Genomic DNA, 20,543 nt, shown 5'->3' with positions numbered 1-20,543 from the left:
CCTGAGGGACAATGGGCACCTGATGGGGCACTGCAAGGCAGTGGGAAGAGCATAGGACAGGCATGTGTCCTGGGTTCTCCTCCCTCCAGGTGGCTCTGCTATGAACTCCCCTGCAACCTGGGCATCTCCTGGTTTCCTCCCCTGGAAATCAGAGCGAGGGACCTGAGCTGGGGGCTTCTGGGGGCCTGACTCTGGACAGTTCTCTGATGCTTCCCTTGAGCCTAGCATAGGTAAGGGGGCAGTGGGCACAGAGGACTCACAGCTGCAGTGGTGCTGGTGCTCATAGGAGGACAGTTCACATCAAGGGGACTGCCAGGACAGGAGGTCACAATTTGACCAGAGACCTCTTGTCTCAGCCCCTGGGAGATTGGAGCCCAAAATAGTGTGACTGAGACTTAGCCATTGCTTCCCTGCTTCGTGACTCTGAGGGGCCAAGGTGGGTATGGGGAAGAAAGGGAAGAGTCTAGGGGTGGGGGCATCAGGGACCAATGCCTCATTTTACAGAAACCAGAGCACAGAGAGGGGAAGCACCCTGCCTGGTGTCACACAATAAATGAGCTGGGACTAGAAATTAGGACTCTGATTCCCTCTTTGGGGTCCTCCTGTCCCTGCGGCTGCAGGGCTCTCTGTAATAATGTAGTATGTAATCCACAATGACAATGGCGAGCATTAGCCATGCCAGGCACTGAGCTTCACAGGCATCATCTCACTTCATTCTTGCCATGACCTTGAAGGTGGTATTACTATTTCCTCCACCTAAAGGCAAGGACATCGAAGCACAGAGAGGTTAAGGTTAAGGCCAAGGTCACACAGCTAGTAAGCGACAGAGCCTGATTTGAACCGAGCTCTGACTCAGAGTCTATATGCTCTTATTCATGATTACAAACTGTGTTCCTTTCTCCAAAACCCCCATGATCTCCACACTGTGGGACCAGCACACTCTGCAAAACAGAGGGAAGGAGCCTGCCCTGGGGAGCATTGGTGTACAAGGTTTGTCCTCTGTCTAGGTCCCCAAGTCACGGGAACCAATGCCCTGGCCGTGGTCTCTGCAGTTCTACTGATGGATGGGTGGAGGATCCCTCTATACACCCGGAGGACTAGTCACATTAAACATGCGGTTTCTCTGCTCTGCACCCCTCTTCCCTCAACTTCTTCAGAAGGTGTCCTCCTCAACACTGCAGACTCAGTGAGGTGCTTCCTCCACCAGGAAGTCCTCCCTGGTGTCCCCTAAGGAAATGTCACTTTCTTCTCTGGCCCCTGGGTTGAGCACTTGGGCTGGACAGGCCAGTTGGAACCCCAGCTTTACCGCTTGATCACGAGCCACCTGCCACACGGTTCTGTTCTTCTGCCTGCAGAACGGGAACGAGGAGCCCGACCTCACAGAATCTTTGCGAGGATTCCAAGCAAACCGTTGTCCTAGGAAGCACCTGGCACCAAGTGGGACCCTGCCACTCTCTCCTTCTACTCCTTGCCCTCCTCCTAGCTCGCTCCCGGTGTTCTGCTCACCACCCCCGCCGCGCGCCTGGCACGGAGCCCCGCGCGCCCCACCGCCCCGCCGGGCTCGCGGCCCGACTTCCCGCGCGCCGCGCTCCCCGGGCGCACGCCCGAGCCCCCCGAGGCCGCGCCGCCTCCCGGCCTCGCGCGCCCTCTCGCCCGGAGCCCGGCTGGAGCCGCTGGTGCCTCTAGGAAAGGGGTCCAGCAGCCAGCTCAGAGGCGGAGGCGGGGCGGGGAGGGGAAGGGGCGGGCCGGCGGGGGCGGGAAGAAAACGCTGCCCCTTTAAGGTGCCACCGCCGCGTGGCAGGGAAACAGCTTGTGCCAGCCCCATTCCGCTCGGCTCCGCTCGCTACAAGAAACACAATGCATAACAATCAGGCGCACGCTTGGAGCCCTGCCACGCGGCGCGGGCGGGGCGCGGGCGCGGGCGGGGCGGGGGCGCCGGGGTCTCGACCCGCGACCGGCGTCCGGCGGCCGCGGGCCTGCCCAGGCCTGACGCCACCTGCGCGGCCGCCGAGGTCCCCGCCGGGCGCCCCCGCCCCGCCCCGCTCGCCTCCCCTCCCAACCCGCCTTCGCGCTCCCTACAAAGTTCATTCCCACTAACTCTTTTCCAGGCCACTTCCCCCTCACATCTGACAATCCGGGGCCCCTCATTCTCCCAGTAATCACTCCACTGCACTAATTGCACATGCAAATATGCAAATGCGTATTAATTAATTACTATACTAATTAGTTCTGTGGTATTTGCGAGTAATAAATCATTGGATGGGAGCGAGGAAGCTGGAGACCTGGCCCATTTTCATTCTGCATAAAATTTTAATGGTCTCTCTGGCTGATCCGGGACGGCGGCGCGCGGAGAGGCTCTTAAAGGGCCAGTGGCGGCGGGCAGGGGCAGGGGCGGGGGCGGGGGCGGGGGCGGGGGCAGGGGCGGGGGCGGGGGCGGGGGCGGGGGCGGGGGCAGGGGCAGGGGCGGGGGCGGGGGCGGGGGCAGGGGCAGGGGCAGGGGCTGGGGCCGGAGCGGGGGCGGGGGCGGGGAGCTCCGGGCGACCCCGGCGGGGCGGGGCCTTGGGCGGACTTGAGAAGCGGCCCCAAACCCCGCTGAGGCGGTCTCCAGCCTGGGGTCGGCTTGCACCCGGCCCCTCCTGGGCTAAGTGTCCTTCTGTGTGGCTTCTAGGGAGAGAATTCGGCGGGTAGGAGGAGGCCAAGGTCGGTTTCTTTAAGAAAGGAAAGGGAGCAAGGAGCTGTGAGAGGCCCATGCCCAGGCCTTGGGGAAGGGGGGAGCAGGGAAATAGAAACGAAAACTCCACCTGCAGGATGGCGGAGTAAACTGAGGCACCCCGCGGGCCAAGTTTAGCTCTCACCCCTGCTTGTCCCAAGGGGAAGGAAGTTACTAGAATGTCCTGGGTGCCCCAGTCCTTTCTTGTCTCTGGTGGGGGCCACCAAGGCTGGGGGTGCCTCCAGCTTTCCCTTTCCACATGATCAAACTGCTGCCCCGCCCCCATGGGCACCAGCTGGCACCCTGGCAGAGCAGTCCCCGGCGTGAGTGGGCCCGGGGGACCCTGCTTTATTTCCAGGAGGTAGTCAGGACCTGGGTAGAGGGAGGAGGCTGGCTGCTTTGCAGGACCATTGACTCAGAGAGGCAGAGGGTTGTGCCCCCTGACTGTGCCCAAACCAGAATCTAAGGGGATGCCAGAGGTGGGAACACTGAGGAAGTGGAGGCTGTGGGCCTGCCCTGAGCCGAGATTCCCAGTTCCAGGGTCTCCAGTCTGGTTCTGCTCACCTCTGCCAGCCTCTGCCATCAGCAAGCCTGGGTGGAGCAAAGCCTAAAGGGCAGCAGTGCTCTAGTGGGGGCAGATAACAGTAACAACAATGAACAATACTATGAACCTGGGCAAACATTTATTTAGCCGGAGAACTATTAGGTGAGCTCTAGATGTCTCACAACCACACAGTGCCTAGGCTCCATTACAGTCCTCATTTTAGGGATGAAGAAACAGGAGCACAGGAAGGTTAAACCCAAGGTCACTCAGCTGGGAGTAGTGGAGGGGACTTTGAACCCAGACAGTCCAGCTCTGGAGACTTTCCACCACACTCTGCCACCTCTCTCTCCACCACCATGTCCTCAGCACCTGCTGAGAGCCAGGCCTGATGCTAAGAATTTCATAGGCAGTGTTGTTTTCAACCTTCACAACACCCAGGAGGTAGCTTCTAGGAGTCTCCCCATTGTAGAGCTGGGGAACCCAAGGCCCAAAGAGGTCGACTAAGTTGCTCTGGGCACACATTGGCCTGTGTGACAGAAGAGTCAGCAGGCTGTCTGATGTCTCTCCATCCGGATGGGCGATGGGCTTGGGGCAGGAAAGAGTCCTGGCAGCCCCTGATGACTAGAGAACAAGAGAAGAAGTGGACAGATTTCAATTAGACAGACTATGGGAAAACCTTAATTCTAAAGAGGTGGGGGCTTGCCCTGGCTGGTTTGGCTCAGTGGTTAGAACATCCGCCCACAGGCCAAAAGGTTGAGGGTTCGATTCCCTGTCAAGGGCACGTACCTCGGTTGCAGGTTCCCGGTCCCAGTTCAGGACATATGCAGAAGGCAACCAATCTATGTGTCTCTCTCACTTCAATGTTTCTCTCTCTCTCCCTCTCCCTCCCTCCTCTCTCGCTTCCACTCTCTCTAGAAATCAATGGGAAAAAATATCCTCTGGTGAGGATATAAAGGAGGTGGGGGCTCCAGGAGCTGGAGTATGTGTAAGCTTTCCCTTCTTTCCCAAGAAACAGGCTGGGGAAGGGCATGGCTACCAGAGTGGGGGTGTGTGTGTGAAGGCGTTGTGGGGGTGGTGGAAGAATGGCCTAGAATGAGAAAGCCCAATTAGAACCATATAACTCAGGAATCCTGGTTGGCTTTCTTGGTAATTTTGTCCCCAGCACTCCTACCTACCCCCTGAAAATCTCCTGAGCACCTCCACCCTAAGATTTACTACTTGGGGGACTCAGGAGATCTGGCAGGAGGATGAGAAGCTAACACTCCGTCACTTTGCTTGTTTGTTTGTTTTTTAAAATATATCTTTATTGATTTCAGAGAGAGGAAGGAAGAGGGAGAGAGAGAAACACCAATGATGAGAGAGTCATTGATCGGCTGCAGCCCGCAACCCGGGCATGTGCCCTGAATGGGAATCGAACCCTGATCTCCTTGATCCTAGGTCGATGCTTAACCGCTGAGCCACACCTGGCTGGGCACTCTGTCACTTTGTAAGCACTTCCTATGTGCCAGGCACTGTATATGCATAAACTTGTTTAATTTTCACAACTCTGTAATTATTATTCCTGTTTTATAAATGGAGACAGAGGAAGGAAAGAGAGGTTAAGTTACTTGCCCAAAGTCACACAGCTAGGAAGTGGGAGACTGGGATTTGAACCCCTGACCTGGTGTGCTTTACCATCCTGCTCCCCCTTTTCTTTGGAGCTCCTTGTGGCTACATGGGCATGGCAGGATTGACCTCTTGCCCAGAGGAGTCAAGGATCCCAGTACCAGCAGGCTTTCACTCTGGGTGCCTTTGGAATTTGCAGATGCAAAGAGAAAGAACATGCCTGTGGCCCTGGCTGGTGCGGCTCAGTTGGCTGAGTGTCATCCTGTGCACTGAGGATTGCTGGTTGGATTCCTGGTCAGGGCACATACCCGCATTGCGGGCTCAGGAGGCAGCAGATCGATGTTTCTCTCTCTCTCATCCCTTCCTTTCTCTATACCAAAAAAAAAATCTTAAAAAAAAAAAAGAACCTGCCATTCAAATGGCCACCACCCTGCGTGGATTTTCATGGTGAGTTCTCTATGTGGGAGTTGGCAAAGTGAATGTTCAGGAGGCCCAAATTCCTCCTCATTATCTTGGGGATGGGTGTGTGTGGGCATCTCCCCAGCATTCCTTGCCCCCCTCCCAGCCCACCCTTGAGAGAACAGCAGGGTCAGAGAGTTGGTTAGCATCTGTCAGGGGGACCACCCTGATATGGGAATTGAGATTCCAGTGCTCTCACGGATGAGCCCAGAGTCCCTCTATCTCCCAGTGGCTCAGGGAAACTTCTCTAGGGAATCTGTACACGCTCATCTCCCTAGAACTAAGGAAACCTTTGACACCCACCTTTTGGGCCTGGGAGTCCCAGTGCATGGAGGGTTGTAGGGCATTGGGAGGGGTGGCTTTTGGGCTACAACCCACTAGGTAAGAAAACCCATCCTCACTTCTCCACTCTACTGAAGCCCAAAGAAGCTGGGTTCATCAGGGTTTCCCCCACACCCACCCACTTTCTGGAAAAATGGGGGCAAGTTGGGGAGTTGGGGGAAGGAGGCAGGAGGGGAGGCTGCGGCTCTGAGCTTCTCCGTGCAGCCCTCGGGGCCGGGTGCCTGGGCAGGAGGAGGGGGCAGAGCAGCTGCTGGCGATTTATTAAGCAGTCACGGAAAAATTGGTTTATAAATTAACAGCTGTTTTAACTTTAGGGCCTCTTCTTCAGGGAATGGAAGCAGCCGACTGGACCGGGATTGGAGTGTGTGTGAGGCTGGCGGAGGGGGTGGGAGGCAGCGGACTCCGGCAGCTGGCATTCTTCGGGGGCAGCCTCAGCTGGCACCTCGGGGGGCACCAGGCAGTGGCCAGAGCAGGGGGCCTCCAGGTGCCCGCGGTTGAGGCTGCCCTCGCTGTGGGCTGCTGACTTGGTTGCTCTTCTCAACAACACCCCACCTGGGGGCGCTAGCGGGCACAGATGCCTCTGTACTCATGTGTGCCACCAGAGGGCAGCCTCGGCACATTGATTTCTGCTCCCCCCACCCTTCCTCCAACCCCAGATCCGTCCAAACTAGGCTGGGTGAGAGAGAAATCTGGTCCAATGCTGAGCAAGAGAGAAGGTCGGTTCAGTACATGCAAGCGATCTTCCACTTGCCCATCCTGAATGTATTCAAGGCAGCAGTAAAGAGTGAGAGCTCTGGGGTCGGACTGTCTGCGTTTGAACCCAGGTTCTGAGCCTCATTTGCCTCATCTGTAAAATGGAATGATACTAATGATTAAATGAGGTAATATATATATAAAGGACCTAGCCCAGTGCCCAGCAGAGTGTAAATGCTCCGTATATGTCACCCGTAATCAATTTCTTTGACTTATGTATTCATCCATTCATTCATTTCTCAATTCATCCCCTCTATAGCATGTAGTGCCTACTGTATTCTGGGCACTATGGCAGGCAGATGATGATGCCAAGACAGATGGTGGGAAGGATACATCTCAAAATAGTGTGCTAAAACTAATGATACACCCAGTGAGGGGAGAGGGGAGCTTGATTTGCATGGGGCAAAAGAGAATATTTGGGGGTGATAAAAATGTTCTATATCTGTATTGTGACAGTGGTCATATGTTATAATTTTTTCAAAAACTCATAGAAATGTGTATTTAAAATTGGTACATTTTATTGTATATAAATTCAAACTCAATAAAGTTGGTTTGTTTTAAAATAGCACCCAATGGGAAATTATTGAATGAGCAAAGGGATGCATAATGGGTGAATGAATGCGTGCGTGAATGAATGTCTCAGATGATTGTGTGCCTGTCCTGGTGCCACCATTGTCCCTGCTGAAAGTGCCCCCTGCCCGCTCCTCCCCAAAGGCAGGACTTGGAATGCTCCCCCCTTCCTGTCGCCCCATCACCACCACCAGGGACAGAGAAAGGTGCCCCAGTGCTCCCCAGCTTCTCTAAGTTGGCTTCCGGGGCTTCCTGGGGCCTCCCTTCCAGCTGCCACCTGCCAACCCAGCCAGCTGGGTTCAACTCAGTGGCGGCAAGGTCACGGGTGTGATGCCTAACTACAGACTCAACGAGCTAGCGGTGCAGCCGCCCAAACCCTAGCCGACTCCGCCACCTGCTGGCCCTTTTCGGACTGTGCCCCGGAGCTCCAGAGCAACCGGCACTTTTCTTGAAGACCTACCAGGAGCTGGGGCGTGTGTGTGTGTGTGTGTGTGTTTGTGTGTTCCTGCAATTGAGTCAGCTCTAACTCCTGGTGACCCTGTGAATGAGTGATGTCCACAGGGTCCTGTTCTCAACAGCCCTGCCCAGCTCCTGTAGACTCATGCTTATAGTTTCTTTTATGGAGTCAGTTCGTCTGGTATGTGGTCTTCCTCTCCCTGCTGTCTCCTATTCTCTTCTTATTGAATTGTCACAGCTATATATGAAGTGGGCTTTGAAACACAAGGACACTGGGGCCCAGAAAGGCTAAGAAATTTGTCTAAGGTCACGCAGTAAGTTATAGACCTAAGATTCTTCCTCAGGTCTGCCTAGCTCCCCAGTTTAGATTCTGTCCATGAGACTGTTTCTTGCTTGGGGGAAGGGATGCAATATTCTCGACTGTAGACTCTCCCCACCTCCCAGAAAGAGGGCAAAGGCCTCACACCATCCTCCAAAATTCACCTTCCAGAGACTGACTGTAGCCTCTCTTGCATGCCCAGCACTGTGGCAAGCACCAGACAATGATGTGAAAAGAAATTGTGTGCTCAAAGTAGTCAGGCCCTGGCCAGGGGGGCGCAGCTGGTTGGGCATCGGCCCATGCACCCAAAGGTTGCCAGTTCGATTCCCAGTAGGGGGCCTGCAAGAGGCAGCAATCGATGTTTCTCTCTCTTCCTCTCTCTCTAAAAAAAATCAGTAAAAAATCTTTTTTAAAAAATAGTGTGCTTAGACCTATGGTACATTAATAGGCACCTTGTGATAAAACTTTGTCAGTCCAAGTAGAAAGACCCAAAGTTCAACTGGAGTTATGTCAAACAAGGTCTTGAATTTGTTCCTTGGACCCAATCGCCTATGCTTCTAACTCAAGAATAATACCCGAAGAGTGGCATATTATTTTTATATCTCATTTGCATATGATTAATTCTAAGTCACAGAGAATGGAGGTCACCCTGGCCCCTTGCTTCTCAGCCCCTCTGGGATGTGCCTCACACCGCTGCCTCCCCCTGCTGGCTCCCCCACCCTCCCCAGCCCCTCTCCACTTCTTGCCCCTGCCCACACCTCCCCCAGCTCCCAGAAGTCCTGTTCCCTTCCTCTGTCACCCACGTAGCCCCCGCCACCTGGCCGCCCACCTGAAAAACTTTTCCTTAAGTTCTTGAGAAGTCGCGTAGGATCCAGGGAGAAAAATCAAAGTAATAAAACCTCATTTAATTCCTAACGGAGGGCAGAGCTGTGAGCTGCAATTATCCTAATGCTGCGCTATTTTTACTCTCTCCCCATCTCTGTCTCCTGCCTCTCTCCTTCGTGACGCTCTCTCTTTCTCCCTTTGTCTCTCCATCTCTCACATGTGTTTTCTCTGTCTCTTTTCACTTTTTTTCCTACCTGCCCCCCCCCCGTCTCTGTCATCCTTCCTTCCCTTCCTCCTCCTTCCTGTCTGTCTGTCCCTTGTGCTTGTACCTCTGTCAGCCAGGCTTGCCCACCCCTCTTAACCCCAGGGTTTAGCTGTGGGAGCCAGAAGAGCTGGGGAAGAGGGCATAGACCCTCTCCTCCATCCCTGAACGCTCCATCTTCCAGGCCTGGCTTCCCAGCTGCCCCAGCCTGGGTCAGGGGCACTTTTCCTGATCCAGGGCTTCCTAGAGCTTTACTCCTTTTGGCAGAACCTCCATAAACAAGTCCTCCCTGGTCAAATGAGCCTCAGTCCTTGTGGTCCCCAAGGTCATCTCCGCTCTGATGGGCTCCAAGGTGCAACTGGTGGTGATGCCTCCTTGTGCCTGACCTCTCATTACCTACCCAGCTGTCAGAGGACAGTTCTGTCCCCTTTATCCCACTCCAGGACCCTCCCGCCCTCCAGCACTGGAAGCCACAGGCCCCTCACCCTCACCATGGGCCAGTAGCCACTCAGATTACTGTCTGAGTGGCTGTCTGAGTGGTCATGTTCCTCCTGACTTTCAGAACCTCCTTATTTACCCTCCCAAGGCACTGCCAAACTGGTCTTTGCCACTCCCCACCACACCCCATCTGGAAGAGGGGTCTGGGCCAAGCCAGGGGCTGCCAGAGATGCCCACACCCCTGGGCCAGCAACCTGGCATCCGGCTATTTCCCAACAAGCATGTAAGTCAACAAACATAGCCGGACTTGAGCCAGGCCTGGCGTTGAGGGGTGTGGAGCTGAGTAGCCAGGGTTTTCAGCTCCCATGAGCAAAGCTCTGCTCTCCTGCCACCCTCTTCCTCACCCCGAGTGAACACTGACTCTGGGGCACAGCATCATGCCCTTGACCCCATTTCCACAGGTCTCCTCTGGCCTCCTGCTCCCCCCTTGCTCTGCCAAGGACCCAGCATGCTGGGGCTAGAGTGGAAATGTTGCTGGAGGTGGGGGGAGGGCTCCTGACTGATCCAGGCCTGAGTGTGACCAGGAGAGAACACAGCCAACACAAACAGAGCCTCGGGAACACGTGCAACGGACACATCTACGCACACTCCCTGTCAGCATTACAGGAGGCATTCAGACCCTCACCCACAGGCCCGCACAGGGAAACATGGGCTCCTGCGAAGACACCCAGGACCTGGACAGATACACAGGGACAATCCAACCCACAGGGCCAGCACATCCCCTTTGCCCCTCCTGAGACACACACAAACATCTTGAGAGAGAGAGAGAGGCTCACGCCTTGGAAATGAGCACACACCTCTCCTCTCAGCTCTGCTCCTGAATGCACCCAACTCACACACGTGATGGCACGTGTACAGGTACAGGCAGCCCCCCGACACCCTCAACTCTGTGCCCCTGGGCTGGTTCTGTCTCCCTCCCATTCGCTCTGGGGAGACAAGGAAGGCACGTGAATCCAGTGTACCTGGCAGAGGCTCACAGCCTCACCCCCTCTACTGCACAGGCTAGAGCTGTGGATACAGCTCCCCCACGCCCCTGCAAGCTGGCACACCCATGCCCATCACCCTGACAGCCTCTGACAACCTCCTCCACACCCACACCCTCCCTCACACACACGTAGTCCTCCCACACCCTGCCACTCACACTGCATCCCTGACACTCTGACACACTTACTCACAGACTAACATGCACTCACCCCCCCCCCCACACACACATTCCCCAGCTATAGGCACCGCAGGGCCGCTGGCACTCACACACTCCCTGCATGGTGACTGACACGTGTCCTCCCACGCACAACCCGCTCCTTCACGCTCACTCGATTTCCAGGACACCCCCATTCACAGCGTGACATGCTGGTGGCACTCTCTTCACGACCTCACAGGCCTCCCCGTGAAACTCCAAGAACCCCGGCCATGAAGGGGTTAAAGCCAGAGTCCCCGCGGCCCCTCAGCCTCCCCACATAATCCTCCCTGCTGGACTCCATCAATAATGCAGCTTCAAGTTCTGGGGAGACGGCAGGGGGCCCCCAACCTGCTCCCCGCCCCAGCCCTGGTGCCCCCCCCCCCCCCCGCGGCAGGGAAGAACACGCTTCTCGGTGCTCATTGGCTACTTTCTCCTGAGCCCTCCCACCAAGCCCCTGGGCGCCAGTCCCAGGTGAGGGGACGGGCTGGGGACCCCAAGGCTGGGGCAACAGGGGCGAGGCCGGGAGAGAGCGAGAGAGGCCGAGGCAGAGAGGCGCGGAGAGGTGGAGAGGGGGAAGTCGAGGAAGCGCGAGCGACGGGAGAGACGCTCAGAGACGCACCGAGAGCGAGCGAAGGGGGAGCGAGAGACACCGACCCCCGCGAGCCGGGGCCCGGGGCAGCGCGAGGGGACCCCGCGCCGGCTGAGCGGCGGGCGGGCCGGGGGCGGCGGGGCGGCGGCGACCCCTCCTCGGCGCGCTCGCCTCTCCGCGCGGTATTTTTATCGGTGCGCGCACGGCCCTCCCCTCCTCCCGCTCCTCGCCGCGCACAGCGCTGCGCCCGGAGCCGCGCGGGCGAGCCGAGCCGCGAGCGCCGCCCGGGACCGCAGTCGCGCACCCAGCCCCACCGACCGCCCCCGCCATGGACCCCAAGGACCGCAAGAAGATCCAGTTCTCCGTGCCCGCGCCCCCCAGCCAGCTGGACCCCCGCCAGGTGGAGATGGTAAGGGGGCCGCGCCCCACCCCCGGCGGCGCCCACACGCACCCCGGCCCCCCTGCGCTCCGGGCGCAGCGGGGTCCACGCCGGCCTGGAGGAATCGGGGTGATGGAGAGTCCCGAGCCGTTTCGACCCGGCGGGGCAGCGCCCAAAGTTCGCTGGAGACTCGTGCAACTTTTTCCCGGGGCCTCCATCCTGATCCCCGCGCCCGAGAATTCCAGGAGATGGGCGTCTGAGCGCCCGGGCAGACCATTCCAGGCGCACGGGGAGGGCGCCGTCCCCCTGACCCCCTGGTGTCCTCCTAACCCAGCCGCCACCGGGACCGCTGTGCCCCGGACCCAGCCAACACCGGTCAGATGTGACAAACCAAGTCCTCTGACCCGTAATTATTCGGAGCGGAGGCCCCAACTCCGCTGCCCCACGGCCCTCCCTCCCCCTCTAGTCCCACCCCGTCTGCTTCGCCTGGGGTCGCCAGAGCCTTGTTCTGACCTCCTGCTGTCAGACCCTGGACAGAGCCGCAACATGGGGGCGGGGGGACCAGTCGTCACTGAAGCCAGACCTGTTCACAGGGACAACTGAGGACTCTGGGCGAGCCTTTTTGGTGGCTGGGAGGCCTCCAAAGTTGGGGAGGGGGTGGGAGGAGGGAGAGGAGAAGAGGGCCCCGCCCCCCACAGCCTAGCTGGATTCACTTGTTGCTGAGTCGCAAGGGGCTCCCAACTGAGCAGTGGGAGCCGGGCCAAATCATTCGAGGGGGAGATAGGAGACCATTGGGGGGGGGGCGTGGCCTAAGCAGCTTTTGGTCTGCAGGGCAGTGTTGGGAGCCTGGCAGGGGAGGTGGCAGTTTCAGCTTAATTCACCTGGTTCTCTTTGTGCATTTCCCTGGAGCTCAGAGGGGACCTAATTAACTGACGGTCTGATTGCCAAGCTGGGGGGGTGCAGTTACTGGGAGTGCTCTGTGCCCCCTCCACCCCACACCCTTACTATTCAGCTTGGTTCATGTACCAAGGAGGGCAACTTTTAGGGGGTTTTTTTGTTTGTTTTTGTTTTTATGAGGATTGGGCTAAGAGTTCCACAGCCTGAGAGAGACTGCTAGGGGTGCCAAGAGCCAGGCCCCCAGAGATACCCCCCAGGCCCCTGTTGGTCTGTGGTTCAGGCCCACACCTGAGCCTCTGTGTGAGGTTGGAGGTGCCTGCAGTGCTCTGGCTCAGCCTCCCTCTGCAGCTGGATCCAGTTTCTCTGGAGCCCTTGAGCTGACCTTAGGGGCAGGGCCACGTGGGTGCCATGGCCCATTGGGGCACCTTCCACAGTCAGCTTCAGTTGCCAGGTCTGATGTTTTTAAAAAGTGGAAGAGAAAGGGCCTTATAGGGGAACAACAGAAAGGGAGATGCCCATTGTGGAGTAGCCGTGGAGTGGGATGGGCATGGGGTGGGAGTCAGCGACAGGTTTTTCTGTCATCCTTTCTCTGCCTTGGCATTGCTGTGTGGCCTTGAGCACTTTGCTGAAACTCTCTGAGCCTTGAGCTTTCACCTGAATAAAATGAGGGGGTTGGGTGAGCTGTAGAGTTCCTTTCAGCTCTGACAGGCTTTGATTCAGAGGTTCCCTGGGGACTCCAAAGCACCATTTGTTCCCTGCTGCCTGAGGAGGGGCAGCGGGGGTGGGGTGGGGAGAGGGGGCTGCAGGTGCCTGTCCTCCCCCCCTCTTTCTTCATCTCCATAGATCCGGCGCAGGAGACCAACCCCTGCCATGCTGTTCCGGCTCTCCGAGCACTCCTCACCAGGTGGGCCCCTTCCCTGTCCCAGCCCAGCCCTGGCCCCACCCTAACTCTGATGCCTTCTTGGGGCCCTTGCCAAAGTCCCAGGAGTAGGAGATGGAGCCGAAGAGGGGCAGGGAGTGGGTAAAGTTTGGGAGGCCAACTCTCCCTGGTTTCATTTATTGACAGGCACCTTCCAACACTAGGAAGGAAAGGGCACACTTTCCCTTTCTCCAGAGATTGACACTTTGGGGAAAGTAATTCAGATTCTTTCTCTTTTCCCCTTCTTTCCTCCTCCTCTTGGTTCCTCCTCCCTGCGTTCATTGACGGCCTCCCTCAGAGGAGGAGGCCTCCCCCCACCAGGTGAGTTTCCGGGGGCGGCTGGAGGAAGGGATATGGTGGGATGGCTGGGATTACTTCCCTACGAACACAGGGTACCACCCAGGAGGACACATTAGCATATCAATCAGCATATCCATCGGCACCTCTGGTGAGAGTGCCTGGTGCAGGGTGTCACGGGAGATCTTCCTCTGCTCTTATCTTTGCTCAGACTTGGGTGAGGCGTCCAGAATCTAGGGTCTCCTCCCTGAGCCAGGCCACAGCTTATGGAGGCCCTTCAAAGCAATGGGTGGCCTCAGCCTGGTGCAGGACCTGAGGGGCAGCAGCACCTAAACACATTAGCAGAGGCTAGACCAGTCTGCCCCGGTTGCTTTGGGTGAGGTGGAATGGAGGGAGCGGGGAAGTGAAGGGGCCTGTGGTGAGCCCATTTAACCTGGCACTTTTCCTGGCAGAGAGCCTCGGGAGAGGGGCACCACCTCAAATCGAAGAGATCCAATCCCTGTGCCTACACACCCCCTTCACTGAAAGGTACTATCTTCCCACCCACCCGTCAGCCTGGCTGTCCCTGCGACCCCTGGAACTGGGCTGACTTTGGGGGAGGGAGGTGACATGTTGCACTTTTGTCAGTGGGGAGGGGTTGTCTTGTGTTCCCCCAGTCCCTACTTAGAGACCAATTTGGTCCTAATTTGGTCTTGTGAAAAAGAAGGCACCCAGAGGCCAGGAAGGGTGGCTGTGGGGTTGAAAGAAAAGGGGTGGCTGCCTAAAATAACAAGCAGGCATCACTATAAGAGACTCAGTCGTGTACTTCCCTTATGCAAGTACAGCCGACCACCCCCCACCCCCCCAAAGGGCACCTCCTTCTCTGGGCTGCACCCCTTGCTCCCCTCTTCCATTCGCATAACATTTGCACAGGTCTGCACACTGGGTGCTTCTCCTTGCTTTTCCTTTCTGTGTTAAAAGGCAAATCATTTCTCTAGCACAACACCTAGTGTGTGCCAGGCTTCAGTGTGGGGCACTGGGCAAAATAAGTGAGATTTGGTTCCCCTGCTCCTGGGGCCCTTACCTCAAAGGGTCAGGGAGAGTGACAGAGGAGAGGACGTTTAAGCCTGGATTTGAAGGTTGAGTAAGAATTCAATGGGCAGGCAAGGCCCAGAGCATTCCAGGAAGAGAGGAGGGTGTGCGAAGGGGAGGAGGTGTAACATCCCTGGGGGCTTGAGGGGAGGCCTGGAGACTTGGCTTGAAGTGGGGAGCTGTGGGAGGTTCACCTGGAAGAGAAGGAGGGGCAGATGGGAGTGTGGAGCTGGTCTCTTCCTTACTAAGCCTTAGGGTGCCTTCCCACCCCCACCTCAACTCCTGCCTGAGGCTCTTGCTGCCTGGCCAGCCCCCTCCTCCCGCAGACCGAGGGAGGTAGGGAGACCTGAAGGGTGTGCCCAGAGCTCCCTCGTGGTGGGTTTAATGGGTTCCCAGCACTAGCCAAGGTCAACAGGTGCACCTGTCAGCCACTTGCCAGGGTTGGGAGCAGAGAGGAGAGGCCAGGAGGAGGGGCGAGATGGGCAGGGGCCCTTTCTCTTCCCTCAGGGCAGGAATATGAAAGGTCAACAAGCAGGCAGTGTGGTTGAGCACCTGGAAGGACTTCTCACCTGTAGGCATGTGGGGAAGGCTGACCCCTGAAGCGGCATTGGGGGTGGGTGGCAACTTCTGAAAAGAGAATACAAGAAGTCTCTCCTCCCTGCCCTGGGCTCTGGGGGCGGTGAGTGGACGTGAGGGAAAACGGCCCCTTGTGCTCTTGACTTCGAGCTTGAGGCAGAGGGCTGGGTGAAGACGATGGGCCAAGGCTTGCTGGGCACCCTGCAATGGCCAGAGGTGTGCCCCCCCACTGCCCCTTTGGGCTGCACCTAGGGGAGTCTGAGTGGGGAGAAGCAGGGTGGTTGGAGGGCCAGCAGAACACGGGGATTGGGGTCTGTACTGGGGACCTTTGAGTTCAATAAGGGAGACCTGGTGGGGGCAGGGTTCAGGGCCCCAGAGATGGAGATGGAGAATGAAGGGGACAGTGGGGAGGGCGAGGGGGAGACCCAAGAGAACCCTGAGAGGCACGAGGCGCTGTGCACGCGGGAGGCTCACGGGGTGCCAGATTGGCTCTGAGCACACCTATTGTTGTCACTGTGGCTCACGAACTGAACTCTCCTCCTCCAGTTAGGGGAGAGGGTGGCTGCTGGAGCTGCCACCTCCCCTTCTCCCTTCTCCCCTCCATCCAACCCTCAGAGGACCCTTCTGTACCTAAAGGGCACTGTTTTGTAGGCTCCGACCCCTTTCTGGGCAAGGGAGAGCGCCTGGCAGGGGCAGGGCTTGTAGGGGGAGACGCCAAGGGCCCCCGGGGGAGGGTGGACAACACTGAGTCTTGGCTTGAAGGAGCCTCCCCAAGGCCCAGCTCTCACACTTGGCTCAAGGTGAAGCTTTGCTGCGTCCCCAAGGCCAGGGCAGGGCGATTTATTGTGCTTTTATTGCCTGGGTAGCTTGCCCAGAGCCAGCGGGAGGCACCAGGCTGGGAGCTTGGGGCAGGGTGGGGCAGCGGGCACACACAATGCACCCTCTGTGCCTGTCCCCCAGTTGGCAGGACTTCGGTGCCCTGCTCACTGCACCGGAGGTTTCCAGCTTGGATCTACTCCTCTGGGCTTTCTGAGGGCGAGGGGCTGCCTGTAGACCAAGAAGTAGCTGTGGCAACCCCAGCCCTAAGCTCATCAGCATCTTGTCTGTGGGCTATGAGTTAAGTGACCTGAATGCTCTAAAATCCCACCAGCTGCTGTCCCCCTGTTGCCTCTGCCCCAGCCACTCCTCACAGTGTCCCTTCAGCCCCTGCCATTCCCCCAGAATTGCCCAGCCCTGGCCCCTTTCTCAGAATCGCCTGGTCCTTTCCATCTTTTGGAAATTTGTCTCCATCTGCCCACACGGTTCCCTTCCTAGGCCCTATCCCAGCAGGCCTTGGTGGTGTTGGGGGGTGGGTGGTGTTTGCCGCTTTCTAGGTCACCACAGAGGGAGCTGGAAGCCTGGGGATGTGGGTCAAGATTGTGGGGGCCGCGTTGAGCACACCGCATCCCCAGGCACAGACTTCACTGGCTGCAGACTATTAAGTCCGCAGTCTCAGAATTGTACCTACCTCTTAGAGACTGGAGAGTGCGTCTAAGATGGGGCAGTGCCAGGGGGTGTCGACCAAGCCAGGCAACAGAGTGATAGGGGTGGGCAGGATCAGGGTGAGCAGTGAGCCCTAAGCCAACTGGGCACTCCCCTAGAAATTGAAAGGGACAAATCCCCTGGGCTCTGGCCCAAGGGCTCTGTGCCTTTTGCCTGGGGCTGTAGCTGGTGAACACTATGTCCAGTACCAGGTCCTTAGAGAAGTAAGCTCCTCAGCCAGGGAATGTTAAGCTGTTGTTATGCCCGCCTGGTCTTGTCCGACTTGGTACCCTATGGCCTGGTGCCAGCCTCTAGGGGGCCAGCACCTTTGGACAGTTTAAGAGCTAAATATGATCAAGAGTCTACCCCCTGCTGCTTCAGCCCTGGCCTGGCCCCCAGCAAGCTGACCTGGAGCCTTCAGCTTTTGAACTAGACCCCTGAGGGGGGCTAGCTCTGCCTTAGGCCCATGGAAGGAGGCTGGGGGCCGGGCAGCATGCCTCTCGGGGAGCTCCGGGGGCTGCTTCCCGGGCCCGGCTGACCCTGCCTTCCTGGGTGCCCCTGTGGCAGCCGTGCAGCGCATCGCCGAGTCTCACCTGCAGTCCATCGGCAACCTGAGCGAGAACCAGGCCTCGGAGGAGGAAGACGAGCTTGGGGAGCTGCGGGAGCTGGGCTACCCAAGAGAGGAAGAGGAGGAGGAAGAGGAAGAAGAGGAGGAGGAGGAGGAGGAGGAGGACAGCCAGGCTGAAGTCCTAAAGGGCAGCAGGGGGCCTGGTAAGCTGGAGGGGCTGTGCAGCCTGGGTCCTACTGCCACGGGTCAGGTGGAGCCCTCCAGTGTCCTGGGACACCCCTCCCCAGTTCACAGTTTCTCACACATGCAAACTGCGATCACACTACAAGGGCCTTCCTATCCTTTCCCCCCACAGGCTGCCTCACACTCAGCGTCACCCGACACCCGGGCTGCTCCCATCCTTGACTCAGTCCGTCTCCCAATCAGGTTTTTCCTAATAATTCCTCTCTTCCCAAAGAATTAAGGCAAGGCCACAGGAATTTTGGGACTGGACCCAAGGAAGGACTTCCCATCCATGGCTGTGAGGGGATGCAAGGAGATGCAGGGGTAGAGGAGGAATAGTATCCGATGTCCCCATCGCTTGCATTTCTGAACGTAGGGTGTGGTCTCTGTTGGGAGGCAGAGGGGGCTGGCTGGTAAGTCCTCTCCAGGACTCAGTGACTGTTTCTCCTCTTTCATTTCCTAGGCTGGGGTGAGAGGGTGCCCTCTAGTGTCTTGATGGAGAATCTAGGATTCAAGAACTATCTGGTCCTCCACACCTCCAACCCCAGCTACCTGGGAAGAGAGGGACTACGGAGAGGACTAAGACCTGCTCAGAGAGCTACAGAGCCAGAGGCCCCAGATCCAACAATCTCCACAGACTGTCTCAAAGCCCAGAGAATTTCTAGGCAGGAAGATCTCAGACCTTCATGGCTGCTTGTCCCATGCCTGGCCTTAGAAGGCTGCACCACCTCTATTCCTCCTAGTGTACACAAAACTTTTTGGTCCCATTACTTACTTATTTGTTCATTTGTTTATTTATTTTAAAACTATATCTTTACTGATTTCAGGGAGAGGAAGGGAGAGGGAGAGAGAGAGACAGAACCATCAATGATGAGAGAGAGTCACTGATCGGCTGCCTCCTGCATGCCTCCCACTGGGGATCAAACCCGAAACCAGGGCATGTGTCCTGACCGGGAATTGAACCGCGATCTCCTTGATCATAGGTCAATGCTCAACTGCTGAGCCACGCCGGTTGGGCTGGTCCCATTATTTAAATATGTTTTTATTGATTTTAGAGAGAGGAAGGGAGAGGGAGAGAGATAGAAACATCGACATCAACATCGATTGGCTGCCTCCTGCATACCCCCTGCTGGGGATCGAGCTGGAAACAACCAGGGTATGTGCCCTGACTGGGAATCAAACCGGGACCTCCTGGTACGTAGGTTGACACTCAACCGCTGAACCACACCGGCTGGTCTGGTCCCATTATTTATGGGGATGAAAACAGTTGATCACCCCTGCTTGATGTGTCCATTCTTTACACCCCAATGAAATGTCTTGGGCCTCCTCTCTGCATTGGCTGCTAGGACATCAGTCATGGGAGTGAAAGCTCTAACTCTAAGAGTTAAGTCGACTCCCACTGAGACCCCCCAGAACAGGTAGAGAGGAGGTGAGAGGAGACTGTTGCCTCCAGAAAAGCAACAGGGCAGTGGATTGAATGACAAGAATACTAAGGAGCTATATAAATTGCCACCATTCCCAGAGTGGCTCCTGGGTGCCAGCGCTGGGCTGGGCAGGTCCCATTATTAACTAGTATCTTATTTAAGGTAATTGACACAATTTTCCTCTTACCATCCCCTTCAGAGAGGTAATAAACTGAATCATCTAAGTCGTATGGCTAGTCATTGGCAGAGCTTAGTCCAGTCCTCTCAGCTATACCATAATGGCTTCAGAAAGCTTAGCCTCAGCCATCAGACTCAACTCATGATCCAAGACAGTCAGATGGACACGGAGAGTCTGTGGTTTCATGCTTTTTTCCCTGTCCCCAGTTGGGCAGAAGACAACTTGTGGCCAGGGTCTGGAGGGCCCCTGGGAGCGTCCGCCCCCTCTGGATGAGCCCCAGAGAGATGGAAGTTCTGAGGACCAAGTGAAAGACCCCGAACTAAGTGGTGAGGCTTGGGAGTGGGGTGTGGGAAGGCGGAGCTGGGATCTTGGTAGATATGTTCAGGCCCTGAGTCCCTTTGCTTGTCTTGCAGAGCCCGGGGAAGACCCACAGCGCCCTGCCCACCCAGTGCCTGACACATAGGCACTCAGCCCTGCATCTCCCAGAAGAACGTGAAGGGGGCATCACTATTCCTCAGAAACCCACTCTGTCCTCACCCTATTTTCTACCCTTCCCCTCTCCTGCTAGGGCTGCGGCTTCTGACTTCTAGAAGACTAAAGCTGGTCTGTGTTTGCTTGTTTGCCCACCTTTGGCTGATGCCCAGAGTCCTGGTCACTTGCTGCCTGATGCCTACCCCTGCCAGTTATTCCCCTATTCACCCAGTGGGAGGCAGGATGTGAGAGAGCTTGCTTGGAAAATCCAGTAATCGAGGGACAAAGGTTCATGCTTCACAATTCTACTCCCAGACCCTCTCCCTTGGGCACAGGAAAACCACAGGGCAGGACCCTAAGATCTGAGGAAAGGGGGTACAGAGAACCTGTAGGTGTCCTAGATCCTTCTCCATCCCCTTTCCTCCTACGGGGGATTCCCAGTCATCATCCCTCTTACTGGCTTCTACCAGGGCCGAGGATTCAAGCATCCTTTTCCAGTCTCTTCATTTTGGAAATCTTCCCCTATCACCCCTGCTCCCCAGCCTGGGTGCCTGGAAGATGGGCTGGCAGAGGCTGCTTTGTTGCATTTTGTTTGTGCTTTGATGCCAGGAATGCCACCTAGTATACATCCTTAGTGGGGGGCATATGTTGAGGGGAGCCAGGTTCTTGTCCTCCAGCTGCTCTGCCCCCTTCCCCTCTTCCCTGACTCCGGACCTGAACCACTCCTGTGCTGTAATAAATCTTTGTAAATAACTGTGCTGAGACTCCTTTCTTAGGGGGAGAGGAAAGTGAGGAGGAAGCAACAGGTCCTCCCCCTACAGCATATGTTCAGGCCCTGAGTCCCTACAGCATGTGGAAGACCTGGTTGGTGTTCATCCAAGAGTCAGGGCCTTCCCCGTAGTGTCCAG

At 56.9% G+C, this 20,543-nt stretch overlaps 1 protein-coding gene across 1 annotated transcript; it reads left to right on the top strand.

Annotated features, from left to right (window-relative positions):
* The first annotated feature begins 11,335 nt into the window (after window positions 1-11,335).
* On the top strand, window positions 11,336-20,388 carry PPP1R1B (protein phosphatase 1 regulatory inhibitor subunit 1B). Its single transcript, XM_016202225.2, has 7 exons — window positions 11,336-11,521; window positions 13,232-13,292; window positions 13,606-13,628; window positions 14,057-14,132; window positions 17,340-17,543; window positions 19,371-19,490; window positions 19,578-20,388. Exons 1-7 carry the CDS (start codon window positions 11,441-11,443, stop codon window positions 19,625-19,627), a joined length of 615 nt encoding a protein of 204 aa, XP_016057711.2. The 5' UTR covers window positions 11,336-11,440; the 3' UTR covers window positions 19,628-20,388.
* The last annotated feature ends 155 nt before the right edge of the window (window positions 20,389-20,543 follow it).

The sequence above is a fragment of the Miniopterus natalensis genome, chromosome 17 (assembly GCF_054644295.1).
Source record: "Miniopterus natalensis isolate mMinNat1 chromosome 17, mMinNat1.hap1, whole genome shotgun sequence".
NCBI classification, from domain to species: Eukaryota; Metazoa; Chordata; class Mammalia; order Chiroptera; family Miniopteridae; genus Miniopterus; species Miniopterus natalensis.
This window is presented reverse-complemented; position numbering and strand designations above follow the sequence as displayed.